Source organism: Dysidea avara, chromosome 12 (assembly GCF_963678975.1).
Source record: "Dysidea avara chromosome 12, odDysAvar1.4, whole genome shotgun sequence".
In the NCBI taxonomy this organism is placed as follows: domain Eukaryota; kingdom Metazoa; phylum Porifera; class Demospongiae; order Dictyoceratida; family Dysideidae; genus Dysidea; species Dysidea avara.
In genome coordinates, this window is record NC_089283.1 from 2,091,320 (window position 1) to 2,109,530 (window position 18,211).

At 38.7% G+C, this 18,211-nt stretch overlaps 2 protein-coding genes across 3 annotated transcripts; one reads left to right on the plus strand and one right to left on the minus strand.

Annotated features, from left to right (window-relative positions):
* Nucleotides 1–4: 4 nt before the first annotated feature.
* LOC136240253 (exonuclease 3'-5' domain-containing protein 2-like) lies at nt 5–18,173 on the minus strand. Of its 2 annotated transcripts, XM_066031183.1 has the most exons (10): nt 10,898–10,995; nt 10,500–10,839; nt 7,811–7,930; nt 7,617–7,731; nt 7,206–7,556; nt 6,628–6,781; nt 5,347–5,500; nt 1,810–2,001; nt 1,011–1,139; nt 5–229 (listed from the first exon to the last, which is right to left on the minus strand). In XM_066031183.1, the coding sequence occupies exons 1-10, from the start codon at nt 10,953–10,955 to the stop codon at nt 58–60; spliced, it is 1,785 nt and encodes a 594-aa protein (XP_065887255.1). In that variant the 5' UTR covers nt 10,956–10,995; the 3' UTR covers nt 5–57. The 2 variants fall into 2 exon arrangements, with proteins under 2 accessions (XP_065887255.1, XP_065887256.1); XM_066031184.1 differs by lacking the exons at nt 10,500–10,839; nt 10,898–10,995 and adding an exon at nt 17,067–18,173.
* On the plus strand, nt 14,300–16,921 carry LOC136240252 (uncharacterized). The gene is made up of 2 exons (XM_066031181.1): nt 14,300–15,376; nt 15,923–16,921. The coding sequence occupies exons 1-2, from the start codon at nt 14,439–14,441 to the stop codon at nt 16,818–16,820; spliced, it is 1,836 nt and encodes a 611-aa protein (XP_065887253.1). The 5' UTR covers nt 14,300–14,438; the 3' UTR covers nt 16,821–16,921.
* Nucleotides 18,174–18,211: the final 38 nt, after the last annotated feature.

Sequence of the window (18,211 nt, forward strand, 5' to 3'; positions counted from 1 at the left end):
CCACTGATCCTTAAAGGAGCAGTTTATTAGCAATATATAACACACAAAATTACAATATTAACTGCTGATTGGGTTATGGTATATTGACCATTGTGGGGGTAAATATTGTGGTTTCATCGAGTCAAGAAAATGCTTCCGCCAAGAAATTTGAAATTCTATCAACTTCCCTTCCTGGGTGACTGTCTCAACTACTTTCTGACCATGACTGATGAAATCATCATTAGCACTCCTACACAAAGTAATAATATTTAATACATTTCAACGTCTCAAAACAGTAGTAGTTGCTTTTCTGGATCATATACACTAGTACTATCTATCAACCATACAGCACCACTTACTAGTTACAATTTATTAGTGATAAAATTAAGTATGTTTCTAACACACCACTGCAGATACCTAAAAGCACATTTCCAGGGAGACAAAAGATAGTACGGAGGAAATTCTGTAATGCTAACCATGTGTGTAACTATGCGGCATCTTTGAGGGTCTGGGGGCATGCTCTCTGTATTATAGACTCTCTCTCTCTCAACTTAATTTTCAGTTACCTGAGTGACCACTCTTCCTGATGCATTTCTCAGGTACAGCTCTTAGCTATGGCACCTGCCAAAATTACAGGGTGTATATGCTTCACATGTTTCATTCAATATCACAGTTGTGTCTGGCATATCTAAGGTTTCATTATACTCTTGCTTAAAATTTAAGATGGGGCAGGAGTTTGTCAAGGGGGTCAAGCCTTCCCTCCTCCTTAAATGAATCCCAGAAAACAGGACAAAACAACAAATTGATAACTATATAATCACAACAAAAACACCAATTGGGGACTTAACTAAATACCACAATGTAACAATGTAGCCAGGGCATGAAACAACCATCTTGGAAGGGAACACCAAGGGATTGCGATTAAACTGACTAGTTGCTGTTCCCCCTACTGATATAGCAGTGATGTCATGTGAGACATCTGCTTGCCCAGTAGTAGGGGATGGGGATTGCATAATATCTACTGTACACACCTGGGATCAATATTCGCAGCTTCTTGGATCATGTGATCTGTGATGTCATCCACTCTGTAGAATGTCTTGAGTGTGTCCATTAATTGGTAAACTCTTGCCTCGGGGATCTTGTGATGATTTTGGAGCGCACTAGTGTAAAAAGTACATCATTAGTGAACACGGTATATACACCACAACATACATCACACAGCGCACGTCCCTCCTAAACAGCAGACACTGAGTAACAGATTTATAAGGTGAGCTTCTCAGACAATAGCAGGATCTGGGTAATCAACCTCAAGAAGAATGTTTGAGTATACTCATGAAGTAATGCCTTGCTGTTGGGCTGCAAGGCCAATGTGAAGTGGTCTTAAGTACATGGTCAGGGACAGAGACACTGCCATTTAGCCACATCACCAGTATGCAATGAGTTACCAGGCCAACAATGAGGACACATACACATGCACACTATACTACACTACACACACACACAGAGCAAAGCCTACAGCAGCCGTGCAAAACACAGCTATTGCCACCCAGCGAACCAGCACTGGGATTGCTGTGTGCACCACATAGGTACTTGAGCCTTGTACAGGCAATCCTCCTGGGGCTAGTAACCCACAGAAGGTCTCATGGAGAGAGGTCTTGGAACCCTAAGTTCCACAATGACCCCAACATCACTAAAAGAGACAAGGACAGCTTACCCAGTAAACACCAGGTGCACACACACACACACACATACGCAAGCACACACATGAACACATGCAAGCCACACATGAGCATAATACAAAAAACATTTATTACTGCACTTAGTACCTACCGAGCATGGTTCCTAACTTGTTGTAACCACACATCACCCTTCAGTTTACCAGTTCCATTAACTGGTGCATTGTAATATGACACAAGATATTCGCGATAGTAACTATCTTGTTGGCATGACAACTGGTGGCATAGAGGGCAAAGCAGCAACACATCATGTGAAAAGCGCTCCTTCATGTGAACTGGGAAGTGTCTGAAAAGACAACATGTACGCTATAACAGTATAACACACCCTGAACTCTGTATGTGCACACACACAAACACACGCACACATAGTGTGACTAAGAGAAAACTTGCCATGTTTGCAAAATTATATATCTACACAAAACAGCTAAGCTGTGAAAAATAGTGCAGCCTTTATAAAGCCTGGGTGAAAAAAGTTGTGAAATCAAAGGTGGAGGCCAAGAAATGGCTGCAATGATGTTAATTAACAATGTACACAACCATTATTAAAAATTTTATCATTGCAGCCATTTCTTGGCCACCACCTTTGATTTCACAACTTTTTTCACCCAGGCTTTATAAAGGCTGCACCATTTTTTCACAGCTTGTCTGTTTTTGTGTGGATTTCACTTATTTTCATACTTTATAAGGCCAGCCTATGGCTGATTTTGAGGTTTGTTGTTAATCACATTTTCTTTTCTTTGCAGACAGACTTATAAATGTATCACATTCACTGCATTTGATAATAATATTGAAATACTCTAATAGAGTGCACATTATTTTGAGGACTTCTAATAGAACATACATAGACTGTTCTAGAACAATCTAGTACTTCTATTGGTAGATCTATGAAATTACAATTTAATTACAAGTGCAAGAAAAAATTAGGAATTCTCCATATGAGTAGGGACTGCAGCAATAAAAAGCACTGAAACAAGTCGCTGAGACAAAACACAACTGAATGATTACATTTTAATCCCTACTTTAACCATACATCATAGCAGGCTAAAGTAGGGATTAAAATGCAATCATTCAGTAGTGTTTTGTCTCAGCGACTTGTTTCAGTGCTTTTTATTGCTGTAGTCCCTACTCATATGGAAAATTCCTAATTTTTTCTTACACTTGTTTGTATACTTTTTTTGTAAACTTTATTGAATAACTGTATTTAGTAATTCATGAATAACCTGCAATTCCCAAAATACGCAGCTCAACGTTCCTAAGGATGCGTATTTTTAACAAACCGTTTTAAACAGCACATTACCCACAGAAGTATCTTTTCAACTGTTTTATAGTGTGTCTACAGTATTATTTTCCACTAATTCTCTCAACAAAGCCTCAGGGCTGCTCTTACTTTTAGTTCGCGTAAGTACAGGTCATGCCCACTTTCTAGATGACAAGATATGCGAGCCTATGAGGCCTACAATGTTATTTTTCAGTTGTAGTACGCCTGAAAAGTGCTCTGGGAAAGCTACCCATAGAGTCTGTAGAGAGGCGCCATATACAACCAGTTTTTAAACTCGGAAAAGAAACCACCTTCGAGCCAAAGCAAACGCTCTAATCCTTACGCGTGTAGTGGCGATGTTAAACAGGCAGCAGCATATCCCGAGGTGTATCCCAACATTAAAATCACATGCTTGCTACAATTATGCTACACGTTTATTCCAATATGTTGGGGCACTGTGATGTACATGCTTTGATGGAAGCCGTACCCATGAGAGATGGCCACGATAAAGAAGGATCAAAGATGAAACAGTAAGACAGTAGTGCACACATCGTAGGTATTTAATATTGTGAAAGGTTTTTTCTCCACAAAATTCAAAGTGTTTCTGCCAAAGAAGTAAGGCTGTAGCTGTAGCCAGTTTTCCGCTACACTTGACTGAACGCATCGGTGAGGCAGACAGTAGAAAATTCGCTAAAATAAATTTTTTTTTAAATTTCGTAGCAAAAAAAAAATTTTTTTAAATTTCGTTTCGCGTCGTTCTGAAGACATATTTGGGCTTGTTTATACCTCACCAATACTGTGAAATGGCTGTGAAGGATTTCTGAAGATGATTTTGGGTAGATTTTTCTTTGTGGACCATGCCCACACCTTCATCATCCCTACTATACAGTACTATTGTACTGTGTGATAAACTAAAAATTTCATTTATAAAGCAGAAATTAAGTGAGGTGATCAGCCGAGGTAGCAGTGGTTCAGTGGTTAAGGATGCAGGTGTTAGGTATGGAGGTCCCTGGTTCAAACTCTGGTAAGTTTTTCCCCCGACATTTTTTGCACACTTTTTTGTACCCTGCGGTGACTGCTCTATTAGAGTATCTCAATCATGTGATTTTACACTTGTTTGGTTTTTGCGCTTTACATAACTTTGTCGCTGTAACTATTCTGCTATTCAAACTATCAAAAATCGCTGACTGCTATGATGATCAGCCTATCTACACACCGATTTTCAATACTCGGTTTACCCTGTAGCCATAACAGAAGTTTTCACCTTTTTTAACATGAATAAATGCTCATAACTCCTTGGATATTCCTCAGATTCACAACAAACTTGGTACGTGAATCCACCGTTACACGCTCTTTGTTTGTGCCAAAGATCGAGGCAATCAAGCTACATGTTTGCATTTTATAGCAATTTTTGCAAAGTGTGCGAAAATAAATCAAAGCCCCTGTACGGTATAAGAAAAAAATACAAAGAAATTAAAATGAAACTTTGAATGCCCATATCTCGCAAATGGTTGTTGCAAATTTAATCAAATATGCTGTGTGGCCTACCCTACCTGGCAGACAGCTACGTATAATGCAAAATGGTGTACCTTGGAGAAGGGGCATGGAGCTATGCACATATGAAAAAGCTGTTTTCTTGCCCCAGTTACATCAATTATCGTCATTGTCGGCTATGTTCAACCTGTTACACAGCAGTACGACTCAAGAACTGTTCGAAAAGCACCTCTGCAATCAAAATAGCCACTATGAAAAATACGGACAATTTCCATTACGAAGGGAAGCGCTATCACCTGCTACTGCTAAATCGATACCTTTCGCTGTCAGCAAAGATGAATGGGACACAAAGGAGGACACTAGTAAGTCCATGAAGAATGCATTGTACGTACTACAGTATGCCAAAAGGCACCTCTCAAGCCAAAGCGACATCGAACGGTGAAAAAATCAAGCCCATAGCATTTATCGAGTTACGCTTGTCTGAAGGCATCAGTCAGTTATTTACACAGTCAGCAGAAAATTCCGTTAATTTTTTTTTGAAATTGCTTGTTTGGGCTTAGTTTTACCTAACCAATACTGTCTCATCATCGTCGGGGAAAATTGAGGCTGGTTTTTGGGTGATGTTATTTCGTAGGCTACGCCTACTCCTTTGTGGTCCCTACTATACAGTACTATCGTACTGTATGATTGCTTTCTCATGAAGGATAAAAATCTTTGTTTTGTTTACACTAAAGACACCTTAGATATACACAATGTGGCGGAAATAAATTTACATCTGTAATGTACACCTGCAGTTGAAAAGTTAAAAATACTCTAATAGAACAGTCACTTGTGTCATTTAGAAATTCTGATATCCTACTATACATTGAATAAACTAACTTGCGATATTCTAGAGGAATCACATGTTTGTGGATAAAATTCTTTTCTTCTTCTCCACAGACAACACATATCCTTCTTCTATGACAGCTGTTGTCCTCCGGATGGTGTTCTTTTGGCTGAAGTTTAGCTGTTAAAGGTGACTCATCCACCATCTCTAAGGGACAAAAACAATAAATACAGTACACCTTTACAAAGGAATAAGTACACTTTAGTTATGTTTGGGAACTACCAGACATGGTCACTACAATGAGATTAATGAGGTCATGAAATACACATATTTGGGAGTTACTAACAAGAAAGGAAAGACTATGATTTCATCATAATTCACTTTTGAGTTATAAAATAATTTTATAAGCATAACTTATATGAAGAATCATAAAATTAAATTTTTTGTATCATGGTAACTAGCTACCAAGCACTGACTGTTGACACTGACTGCTTTTAGCTAATAATCATCCTTCAATTCAAAATGACTCTCTGGTAGTTCTTTGTAAGCAGAATAGGTCCACTATGTGAAAAGAAATGCATTTTACAAATTCTTGCATTTAGTTTCACGGAGAATGTATAGTCAAAGATACCTAGCTTTTTGTGATAAAAAGCATACAGCCATGCTCAATGGCCACAGATTGAGGCAATTGAGTTACACGTTTGCATTTTATAGCATTGTTGCAAAGTGTGCAGAAATAAACCAAAGCCCTCGTAGCTCTCCTATGGCTTAAGAAGAATAAAATGAAGAAATTAATCAACACTTTGAATACCCATGACTGGTACGAATTTAATCAAATTTGCTGTATGGCCTACCCTACCTGGCAGACAGCTATAATGCAAAAATGGTTAACAGGCCATGGAGCTATGCACACATGAAAATACTGTTTTCTTTCTTCCTGTCAATATATTCACAGTGTGGCATGCTGGCTTTCTTGGCCACACACCGTGTGTCTTGTTATACGAATACTCAAGTACACATGTACCACTGAAATCACTCCAGATTCAACCTCAAAGCATTCAAATTTTCCTGTAGAGGCATGTCCCCAGATCCCCTCCACGCATACACATGTATGCACACACATACATACATACATACGCATGTACATACGTACGCATGCACACACATGTACGTACGCACACATACGCTACGCACACATATGCTACGCACACATACGCTACGCACACATACACTACACACATGAAACAGCCTACTCTGAAACACCATTTTCACACTATATTTAAACTACATCTGCACTACTACAAAGTTATGGCAAGGCAACAACAATTTGATACCTCCTAAATTTGTCTCCTCCAATTTCTTTCTGCTAGCAGTGGCCACCAGTGGCCCATCTGGAGCTAACAGTTGACAATTATGCTGTTGGTTCACTGACTGGTTCTGGTGGGGTTTGTTGTGAGCTTTTGATGGTGCCGGACCAGCCCTTGAACTCTGCATGGAACAAATTGAATATTGGCAGTTAGGATGAATATGGGAATTCACCAAAATGATCATAACTTTTAAAAAGATAACAAAGTGGGACTTTGGTTATCTAAACACTCATTTGAACCTCCAATTAACTGAACATACAGTTGTAAGTGTTCATTAGAGTGCAAATGCCGTAAAACAGATAAGCAAGCTAATCACTAATATATGTGGTTATTTACAGATTTAAGCGATTAACAAATTGCCAATAAATAGGTATTGCTTTTAATGAAAACAAACACATCCATTTGTTAAACAGTATCTGATTGGAATTCTTAGCTATTGAAAGTGTTGCAGTAATAACTACGACAATCACTTCTATTACAATAATTGTACAGCCCATATTATCCTCAGCCTTCACAAAGTCACATATTTCACATGGTGCAGCTACCTTATATGATGAAGGATCTGGAATGTAGGGTTTGTGACGATAGGGAAGGTCAACTATTCCCTGACACATTGAGAAGAGACAGCTATAAACCTCTTTTGTAAATCTAATGTCCTTTGAGTGGCATTCGTTAGACACTTGGGGGTCATCTTGTGTGTCATTTTTCAGCTTGTCACAATATTTGACTGTAGAATGTTCATGAAGAAGCTGTGCAGCAATTAGTGGGTGGGGCTTTGGTTGCATCAACGAATGCTCTGCAGCAAGTTCTCTTTCTTCCAATCTTTGTAGTTTCCTTTTTACCAACACATCAACAATATCAACAGCCACAGCAGCATCAGCTGCAGCATAGTATATCTGGTAGAAACATCATGATTGTAACACAACATATTTGTGATGGAATGATTACCTCTGTACCTGAGAGTTGGTTAAGGGTACAGCTTCCCAGTTGCTGCAGCGAATATGATGAGACTTGGGTAGCTCCATTTCCAACAGTAACCTTGTGAGGGACTTGAGGCTAAGAGGATCCTCCCTATGGGTACAACACACACACACACACACTCACACTACACATAAACAAAGACACACACACTACACACACAGTTACTTACACATGGAGTCCACTCCTTATATACAAATATCTCAGATCTACACAACCGTTGACTTGGCAACCACACATTTGGTGAATCCTCTTAGCATCATTGGCAACCTCAACTCCAAATTTGAGAATGCTATGATGACAGCACACAAAATGATTAGCAACAACAAATATCACACACTGCAAAGTGTACACAGGGTAAGTATATAAACAGTGGACCCACGGGGACTATTAAATTTTATCTACCTTACAATGTATGTATTCTATACTTGTACTAGATACTTCTGTAAGTCAAATCCCAACTTTGGCATATGCCAACTTTGGATTTCCCACATATAGCTACAGTGGAACTTCAGTTATCTGGACCCACTTATCTGGATTCTTGGTTAACCAAACTACAGAAATGACCACTCTATTAGAGTAGTGACTGTTCTATTAGGGTAGTTGAATGATAGTTACCCATTTCTTTATGGTTATATTATACACAGTTTCAGAGATATGGACTTTTCAGACTGATGGACCACCTCTGGTCCCAAAGATTCACCAGATAGGGGTTACAACTAGGGCTGGGACGAAGCTTCGAATGCTTCGTAGGTTAAGTAAACTTCGAATTATAAAAATATCCTTCAAAGCTTTGTAATGCACTCATAGTCTATGAGAGAATTACAAATAAATGTCATTATCTTTATTGCAGCTGTTTCTTCCTCTTGCGTGATCAATGTTCGTCTCTTCATGATCGATCTTCGTGTGCCACGCCCACCCATTGAAGTTTAGCTTGCTACCATAGTTGCAGCCTTAAAATACCTTATAAAGTGATAGATAATGCATGGAAAATGTCCTTTTAGCCATTACGTGGTGTTTACCTATGCATGGTTGCAGTTAGTCTCGCCCCCAGACTACAAGGGTCTGGTGAAACGCTAGGCAGTATAAAACAAAGCCTTACAATTTCCATGACATCACGTATTACATATTTCTGAGGCATGAATTCAAATTGTCGGTGATGACAGAGCACTGCTTAAGATCCATGATCCTACGGTAAAGAGCATTAGTGTATACCGTGAATGGGACACAGCGATAAAGAACAAAATGAGTTCTAGTTGAGTGAAAGTATAGGAATATCTGACATCAGAGACGTACTCGAATCTGATTGGTGACCGATGAATTCCTCGGTCGTATACGTCACTGCCAAGAGTTTGTATTGTGTGTCACCAGACCCTTGTGGTCTGGGGGCGAGACTAGGTTGCAGTATAGCGAACATGCCCATTTGCAATCGATCGATCATGTCATTCGGTACTGCTTCTATGCATTTTCCAAATGCTTACAAACTTATTAAATAGGTTAAGATAAAACTTAGAAGGATGTGCTGTAAATACAAGAAAACCTGTAACTTGAAAGCTAACACCAAAGCTTTGAATGTTCGAACATTTTATTAGCGAATATTCGAAGGTAAATTTCAATATTTGTCCCAGCCCTAGTTGTAACACTGGTTCAATTGCCACATCATGACAAACTTCAGACAAAGCAGCTGCGGTGAAGTCCCTAAGTTTATCAAGGAGTTCAGATAACTGAAGGTTCTACTGTATGTTGTAATCGCTAGCATCATTCATATCATTTTCTTGTTTCACTACTTTTATCTACCTAATTTTTAATTTTTTTAAATTAACTGCACTTAACCTTTCTGTTTTAGCAAAAACAGGGCATGTGGGCACACACAAACTACACCCCGTCATTCTACACGTCATATTTCAGTACAGGAAAAGTATATTTCCATTCTGTAACTTGCATCATGATGCAAATTAAATTCGTACTAAGAAACTGAAAATTGCAGTGCAATGGCATAATGGTAAAAAAAGTTATGAGTGACGAAACTTTGAAAAAGTAGACAAAAATCATGTGCCCACGTGCCTTATTATTGCAGGACCGGTCATGTATAATGGTTGTGGTATCCATGTCTTGGCTTCTACAGCAAATAGCTAGATCATTAAGTGGTGTGGTCACTGTGATCTGTTTTTAAGGGTGTGATGGTGTGTCCTGATTGCTTAAGGGGTGTGGTCACAATGCAATTGTTTATCAGTACAGTTACAGGTATCCACTTCCTCTTACAGTAGCATCTAAGAGCTTCAAATAGGCTTGTGGCATGTAAGTATGCTCCTCTAAGGGTGTTGATACAGAAAATTAATGCCTCAGTATGGTTTACTTGCATGAAGAAGATGACCATGTAATTGAAAGATAAAGGAAAGTCAGGTAGACTCTTGTCAGAACCAGAAAAGCCACATGCCACAGGTAAGTTTGTTATTATGGTGAGAAATGGTGGCTTTAATTTGCATTGCTTCGTTTGGCTTCTGGCCTTGCAGGCAGACAGATCAAAATTATTTAATCAGATTAAACTTGCCATACTCATGACTAGAATATCATCTGTAGATATTCTTTTCGTTGATATACATACAGTAAACACTGCTACACCAGAAACATGTATTGACTACACACACACACACACACACACACACACACACACACACACACACACACACACACACACACACACACACACACACACACACACACACACACACACACACACACACACACACACACACACACACACACACACACACACACACACACACACACACACACACACACAGTCATGCATGCACTACACAGCCAGAAAATAAACACATTTACTACAAATAGATGAACACCTTTTATTAGCAAGTATTGATTCCAGTGTGGGAGGTATACCATCCACCATTGCACACACTTGTATGAGGTAACAGTTACCATTAGGTAGCGCTAATTGTATTAGAGCCACTGGCTTGCGACTCCACTCACAATCCAGTCCTACCAATAGTACATTGTCCCAGTCTACCTGGCTCAGCTCAGCCTCGCACTCATCTGCGTGAGTAAACACCTTGATACAATCATTGTGGACCTTGTAAGTGCGTAAACGAGACGTATCTATTCTCCTCTTTCCATCACGACTATGCCTGTACCCAGAGACGAAACCTACTCTGAAATATCTGCAAGTTATGACGACTCCAACTAGAAAGACACGCACTATTAACTAGGAGGCGTTATCGACACGCTATAGTATACTCACTGACTGCAGCAGAAACTAATGGGATAAGGTAATATTGCCTACTTTGTATTACACCCATGACATGTGCAGCATGTGGTAGCTTCCCTAAAACATTAGAATACGCCTGATGTCTTTCCGGGCCCGCGCTAATTGCTGGCTTGGTGCTATCATTTCGTATATTCTCTAATAGAGCATTCATATAAATATCCATTTTCATGGTAGAATTCCCTTCTTACTAGCATGCAAAGTGGCAGCCTCTACACTTTGCTACCTTTTAAGAAACTGTACAAATTAATTCTCTTGTTTGTTTTGTGCCGGCATTTTTTGCTTGTTTTGTATATGTTGCAATATCTATTGTCTTAGTCAATGTATACGTGAGAACGTAGAATGTTGTGAGTTTCAGTGCTTTCATGAGGAAAAAATATTTCTAGACTATTAGCACATATTAATGCCAGACTTATATCATTTTTAAACACATTTCAATACTGAGTTCCCTTATACCCAACACTATACCTTTGTTCTTGTATTCATTGTACCAAGGTTCCTATACATGCACCCATGACTGCTTATTGTGACTGTTTAAGTCTTTGCCATAAATGCATAGTAGCCAGCACATAAGTAACCTACAGGCTACCAGTTCAGGTCACCCCTCCCACCCACACTTTTATTGCTGCTTTGTACATAATTCTATTAAATTAATTAATGTGGGTGATGCCACAAAACTGAGTTTGAACTTACAGCTACTGCTATAGCCTGCATGAGTTATACATAACAGACCCTTCTTGTATTTATATCATGCAGCCTGGATTATGCACTTGAGTGTACAAGACACATCCTCATTACATTTCACCGTATCTTGATACTTTTCCTGGACCATTTTTGTCAGTGGATTCAAGCCTGTATGTGTAGGCCTACTAGCTATCCAGGGAATCAATTACCTATGACATATTCATCCATAAATTAATTATAGTAATCTGATAAGTTTGGATCATTAAAATATCTCTCAGCAACTGGATGGGTGCTGTACCCCCAGGCCTGCTGTAGGAGGAGAACATTGATAATGGGGTGTTCATGTACAAGTGCACATGTATAATACAACCATATATAATCTCCCAATGTTACAGTATAAAATCTGGTAACAACTTGACGGTAGCAGAGAAGAAACTGAATTTAGGCACACAATGATCTACGTATTCTGGAAAATGGAATCTGTTATCTTCTGCCATGTTCTCTGGTGATGGTGTTAACTTGTGGTAGCGAGCAAAAACAAATCTTTACAATATTCTATTAATATGTCTTTTGCATCTAAGCTGCACCAGTTAAGCCTATTGATATTACCTGCAACACTATACTTGAATAATCATAACCCAATGCTCTGTGCCTAAGATTTGAATGGCAGCCTGTTACTCTTCCTCAGACAAGTGTTTGCGGTAAATCAAGCTTTTAGTTGTCATTGCTTTCCATCTATAATTTGCCACAATAAAGTTTGAGAATTAGCTGCAAATCTACTGAGCTTAAGTTAATTAATAACATAGATTGTATACTCTGCATGGGGTGTGTGTGTAGCTATAGTATCATACATGTAGCTATAGTATCATACATGTAGCTATAGTATCATACATGTAGCTATGTAGTTTACGATAGGATAGATGGAGAATTTATTGTCATTTGTCACCATGTTCCACAGTGCCAATCACAGCTACAGCTACTCGACCAGTCAGTATATATAGCTACACATGAACCATAACACACTTTAAAGCTTACAAACCATATATGCAATGAATGTAACTATGAGGGTGGGGGATGCACAATACAGTTAAACCAACACTAGGGGCGGATCCAGAGTTTGGAAAGAGGGGGGGCACCTTGCTGAAAACAGTTGAAGACCAAAAAAAAAAAAAAAAGGTCACAACAATAATAGCTAGTGATCCTTTACCAAATATATCACGTCTGTTATGTAAAATAAAATCCTATTTATAGCTTCATAGGTAAGCTACACTGCCTCATGAACATTGTGACTGCTTTATTAGAGTAACTGACTGCTCTATTAGAGTATCTCGATCTTGTATGCAATTTCTTGAAGGGGGGGGGGGGGGGGCATTTGCCCCAAATGCCCCATCCTGGATCCGCCATTGAACACTGAGACCAAGGGTAAAATTAGACCAGTAATAAATTTCTGTCAGCACAGAAATTATCATGTGAATTGCCATGGACAACTGACTTCTCAAATAATGCATGAAGATGTGAGCATAAATGAAACCCACAGTGTGATTGCTGCAAAACCAATAGTCACCTGCTGACCTGTCAAGGAAATTACAATAGGTGGGTGCATGGGAGGGTAGTTTTCACTGATATAGTGTAGAATGTGTTCACACATACGACCATTATCATGTGCACTCAGTCAAGAAGTTATTTTGCAAACCTCAACAGACCAACAGAAAATCCCAATGTGGCAATCTAGATGTTTGTCATCCATCCCTATTGGGTGCAGTTGTGTGCAACACAATGGAGCACCAGCAATGATGATGGTTGAGTTTAAAGTAACGATACAAGTTGACATTCCCTGCATAAATTTTCTGCTATATCATGCAGTGAATACCACTGACTCCATGCATAATTTGTGTACTTTGACTGTTTTAGTTAATGAAAATGAAAGTGTGCAATATGGCCTAACACTTAGTGGTAAATGATCATACAGGCGAAACCGGCACATTTAGAATTTTTAAGTGGTTCCTATTAACTTTGTACTCACCAGTGGACTTATATTAACTTCTAAAGCTTTTTTGAGGTTGGACAATGGAGTATGGTGTGATTTTGGCAAAAAAACAGTAGATTTCTATTATGAACCACCTATATGGTGTAAATAATGGTAGTAAGAAAAGCCTACCGTGCACATCTTGTTCCCCAACTTATCTATGGACCAGATTATTATAATGGTACATTTGATATGCAAAGCTGAACTAAGTGGCCTTGCCTATGAACCATACTTGGCTGTCCAAACACAAATTGACAGTTCTGATCTCACAGTTGATACACATATTTATAACACCATGCACACTTTATTGCCAGTAATGATGATAAAATATAATGATCTACCTTGGAAAGAAAGAACCCTGTAAGTATATCTTACAATAAAACTGTCTTTTCTTGCATGTATGTATTTGTAGGATCAGAATAAGCTGTGGCAGTGGTGATTAAAGAGCAAATTAAGGTTCAACTTTAGTAAGGTGATTAAAGATCAAAGGTTCAACTTCTCTCATGTCATGAGGTCCAAAGGTGGATGTTGTGGAACAGCATTGTGGTTGCTCTATGCCACTGTGGTCACTTCATATGTACAAATAAGGAATTGTAGTAGGTGCTTTTTGAGGGTTTTTACCTATATGTAATGTGGCCAATCTGTGTAGCTATAAATTTACAGACTTCACTGCATGACTCTCAGTTGTACTGATGGGATTAAAGCTCAAGTAGTCAAGAAGAAAAGTTTTTTCACAGAGGAGAACATCTAAAGAAATTAAATTAATTCTGAGGTTCCAAACAATCAGATTTCTAGTTACAACTTGCAATGGCTGGAAATGTAGGAGCAGAGTTTTGTGCTGGATGGAAGAAGCTAGACAATACTAGCAAAAACAAACTGCTAAGTACAATACAAGCTGATCCTGTATTTCAACCCCGAGTTACTTCAGCTGAAAAAAGAACAGCAGACATAGAGTCAATTGAGGCAACACCTCCAAATGTATACTCCAACATCCAGCTATATCCCTACCTCAGTTACCTGTACTATTACCCCACTATCCACTGGAGTCTTGACAAGACCCCAGACACTGATGATTACTGGGTTGGATTGTATGATAAAAATGAAAAGGATGACAAAAAGTATCTAGCATACCAGTGGATATACAAGGCAGCTCAAGGCTCATATAAGGTTGGTAAATTAGGAAACACTGCATATAAGTATGGCAGCAGTCGATTTGAGGAATATGAGGTTCGCATTTTTAGGCATGGTTACCAACGCCTCGATGCAAAAAGCAATGTTCTCAGGGGAATAGTCAATCATTTACCAACTAATCCCTTCACGCTAGATGCCAAAAAGCTGCTCTCTAGTCGAAAAAGAGAACAACCTGACAAAGAATTGGAAAGTTTTCTTGTTGGAATACATGGAGACATTGATACTGGAACATTAAGTTCACCTGAAGTTGCACTTAAAAAATGGAGTGGTTTCACACCAATTCAAAAGCACCTAATGTTTCCCATCTTAGAACAAGACTCACTACCAGACACCCTAACAAAGCCAGATGAGAGAGGAACAGATCGTCCAGAGCCAAATGTTCATCTTGCCAATCGCAGTAAACTAGGAGGCATTGCTGAATGCAATGAAGCTCCTAGTCAAATTGTGTTAACAATAACACTAGATCACAGCTGCACATATACCTATCCTGAAGTTGATGTAGAAGATGAAGTTCCCAGTGAGGGGGCATGGTTGGGATTGTATCGTATTCATGAGTAAGATATTAACCAGATCACAATTGACCTACGTAATTATCAGGGATACTTTATTACCATAGAGCTTATGGTGAAACCTTTGTAAAACTTGGGACTATCAGATGTTCATAAAATAAAGCAGGTGCATGCCTGATTTCCTGAAATTATTTTCTGTAAAATGTGTGTGTGTGTGTGTGTGTGTGTGTGTGTGTGTGTGTGTGTGTACAAAATGGGACGCAAAGAAGGATAAATATAGGCCCATGATGTATGTGTTGTAGTTGGTGAAAAGGCATGTGTCGTGTCAAAGTGACATCAAACAGTGAAGAAATCACGCCTGTGCCTCATCCATAGTTGAGTTATGCTTGGCTGGAGACATCAGCCAGTCAGGCAAGCAGTCAGCAGAAATTCAATTAAATAAAAAATATAAACAGAAACTTGTTGGAAAAGTTTTGGGTCACTCTGAACTCCTGACAAATTGTGACAATACTATTATATTGAAACTCAATAAGTTTCTAAACAATTACAATAGAAACTGTGTACCATTACATTGTTGTTGTCTTTCTGTAGTATGCCACAATTTGACTGTAAAGGATATATCAACTGGAAACACGTGGACAAAGGACAGAAGGGGTTACACAAATTATCTTACATACGAGATGATAAACCTGGACCTACAAGCAACGCATACGTTGGACCAATCTTTGACAAGAAAAACCAACAAATGGGACTAGCTGCTATTACCATTGAGGCAGTGATATCTGTAGATCCTCCCTTACCACCTGCCATCTTTAAACCAGGTTTTGATAAAAATGAAACTCTTCGATATGCCAAACTAAGCAACCTTGCCTATGAAGAATACTCAACCATTCAGCAACAAGTTGTCAGTTATGATCTCACAGCTGATATGCGTATCTATGATGCTAAAACTGATACCCATGGCTTTATCGCCAGTAATGATGAGTCTGTGGTGATTGTATTTCGTGGCACTTACTCACTTGACAATTGGCTGACAAATGTTTGGTTCCCTAAGGAGCCAATCATTGAGGGGCAGCCGTATCTCACTCACAGTGGTTTCTTAATTGCATTCAATAAAGTCTACAAAACTATTGAAGACCACATAAAGCCTCTTATTGGTAAAAAGAAGATTTACACTACTGGCCATAGCCTAGGTGGTGCCCTGGCATCACTCCTAGCATTTTGTATCTCTTACAAATACAAGAATGCAAAACTGATTCATAATGCATTCGCATGTCCCCCAGTTGGTAACACCAACTTAGCACAATATTTCAAGAAAATGCATTCCCACATAATCAATATTCAGAACGATCCTGTTGCAAGTGGTCTGCTCATCCGCCTATCTGCAGAATATGAATTATTTCAGCCACACCAAGTGATGTTTCTCCCTGAGACTGGCAGCCACAGCATTCTTGATTATATCAATCAGTTGGAGAACTTGTCTAAGTAAAATGTGTGCAGTTGGACTTGAAAACAATTGTGCTGTGTCTATATGCATACCTTGCACGTATTTTTGTAACACTTTATATTAAACAAACAGATCAACTCGTAAATCAGACTCAATCATTCCACTCCACTCTACTTTACTTCACTCTCTCTCTCTCTCACACACACACATGCGCGCACACACACACTAAACATGCACATAGTACACGCAAATCACATATAGGCACACTACACACGCACAGTTACTTACACATGGAGTTATATTCCTTATATACAAATATCTCAGATCTGCACAACAATTGACCTGGCAACCTCATTTTTGTGAATCCTCTTTACATCACCGGCAACTTTAACTCCAAGCTTTAGAATGCTGCAATGACTGAACAGAAAATGATTAGCTATCACACACTAGAGAACACAAGTAGTATACAAAGCGAAAACATGCATAGTGTGTGTAAATTATACAGTGATTATATAAGACCATAACAAGATGATCTAGTTTCAGTCTTACCACATGTACATCATCCCTAACAGTCAATGATTGGTGATGTTCTATTTTATTCTTAAGAATCACTTACCTATATGTTGAGAATTGAGCTGCAATAACATTCAAAACCCATGCAACTGATACGTATATATGTCCACACAATTTAATATCGTAGTACTGTATTGTAGGGATTTCCCCAAAATCAAGGATGCCCACCAAAATGCTGCTGCCATAGAAACATTCTACTTGATGAAAAGTATACCATTACTGAAGAGTCTCAGTGTATCTAGTGTCAAATATAGTATAAAAATAAGAAAACTCTATCATGCAGTGTGAACACTTCATTTTCTAAAATTTGGTCATGGTGACATTATGCAATGATTTTGGCATAGGACATCTATGATTTGGGCCTTGTATATATAGTACGTTCACGTTGAGCTGGATCCTGAAAAACAGCTAACAATTAAAAGTGGATTTTTTCTCAACAGAGTTAACATTTCAGCCAGCAAAGGTGTCAACAACAGACATGTATGGTTTGGCTCCATTACAAGTTCGGGAAAGGGCTGTAATTTACACTGTATTTATATGGCTTCCCCGTAGGAAATGTATTGCGAAAAATTTGATTGGCCGTAAATATTATGTCAAAGATTTGAACAAAATTGAAATGTTTTTAGCGGGTCAAGCAGTACTACAAATGAGCCAAATTTCAAGATGGTGTGTAATTGCATCCATGAGTTATTAAATGTTTTTGAGGATTCAGTTCAACGCGTACATACTATAGAACCTACCAACCCTGCAATTGGCTGAATTTGGCCCGAGAAACAAAAGCCTTACCACAGGTACTCATCATTCATTATATCACAAAAAAAAAAAAAAAAATTGCTGTAATGATCCACTCCTTCTGCATC

Coding starts and splice junctions, on each gene's coding strand:
- LOC136240253 (XM_066031183.1), bottom strand. CDS start 10,955: ATGGGTGTAATACAAAGTAGGCAATATTACCTTATCCCATTAGTTTCT. Junction 7,931..10,499: donor TCAATACTTGCTAATAAAAG/GTGTTCATCTAT, acceptor CTGTCATCATAG/CATTCTCAAATTTGGAGTTG. Junction 6,782..7,205: donor CAGATCCTTCATCATATAAG/GTAGCTGCACCA, acceptor TGTTCCATGCAG/AGTTCAAGGGCTGGTCCGGC.
- LOC136240252 (XM_066031181.1), top strand. CDS start 14,439: ATGGCTGGAAATGTAGGAGCAGAGTTTTGTGCTGGATGGAAGAAGCTA. Junction 15,377..15,922: donor GGATTGTATCGTATTCATGA/GTAAGATATTAA, acceptor GTCTTTCTGTAG/TATGCCACAATTTGACTGTA.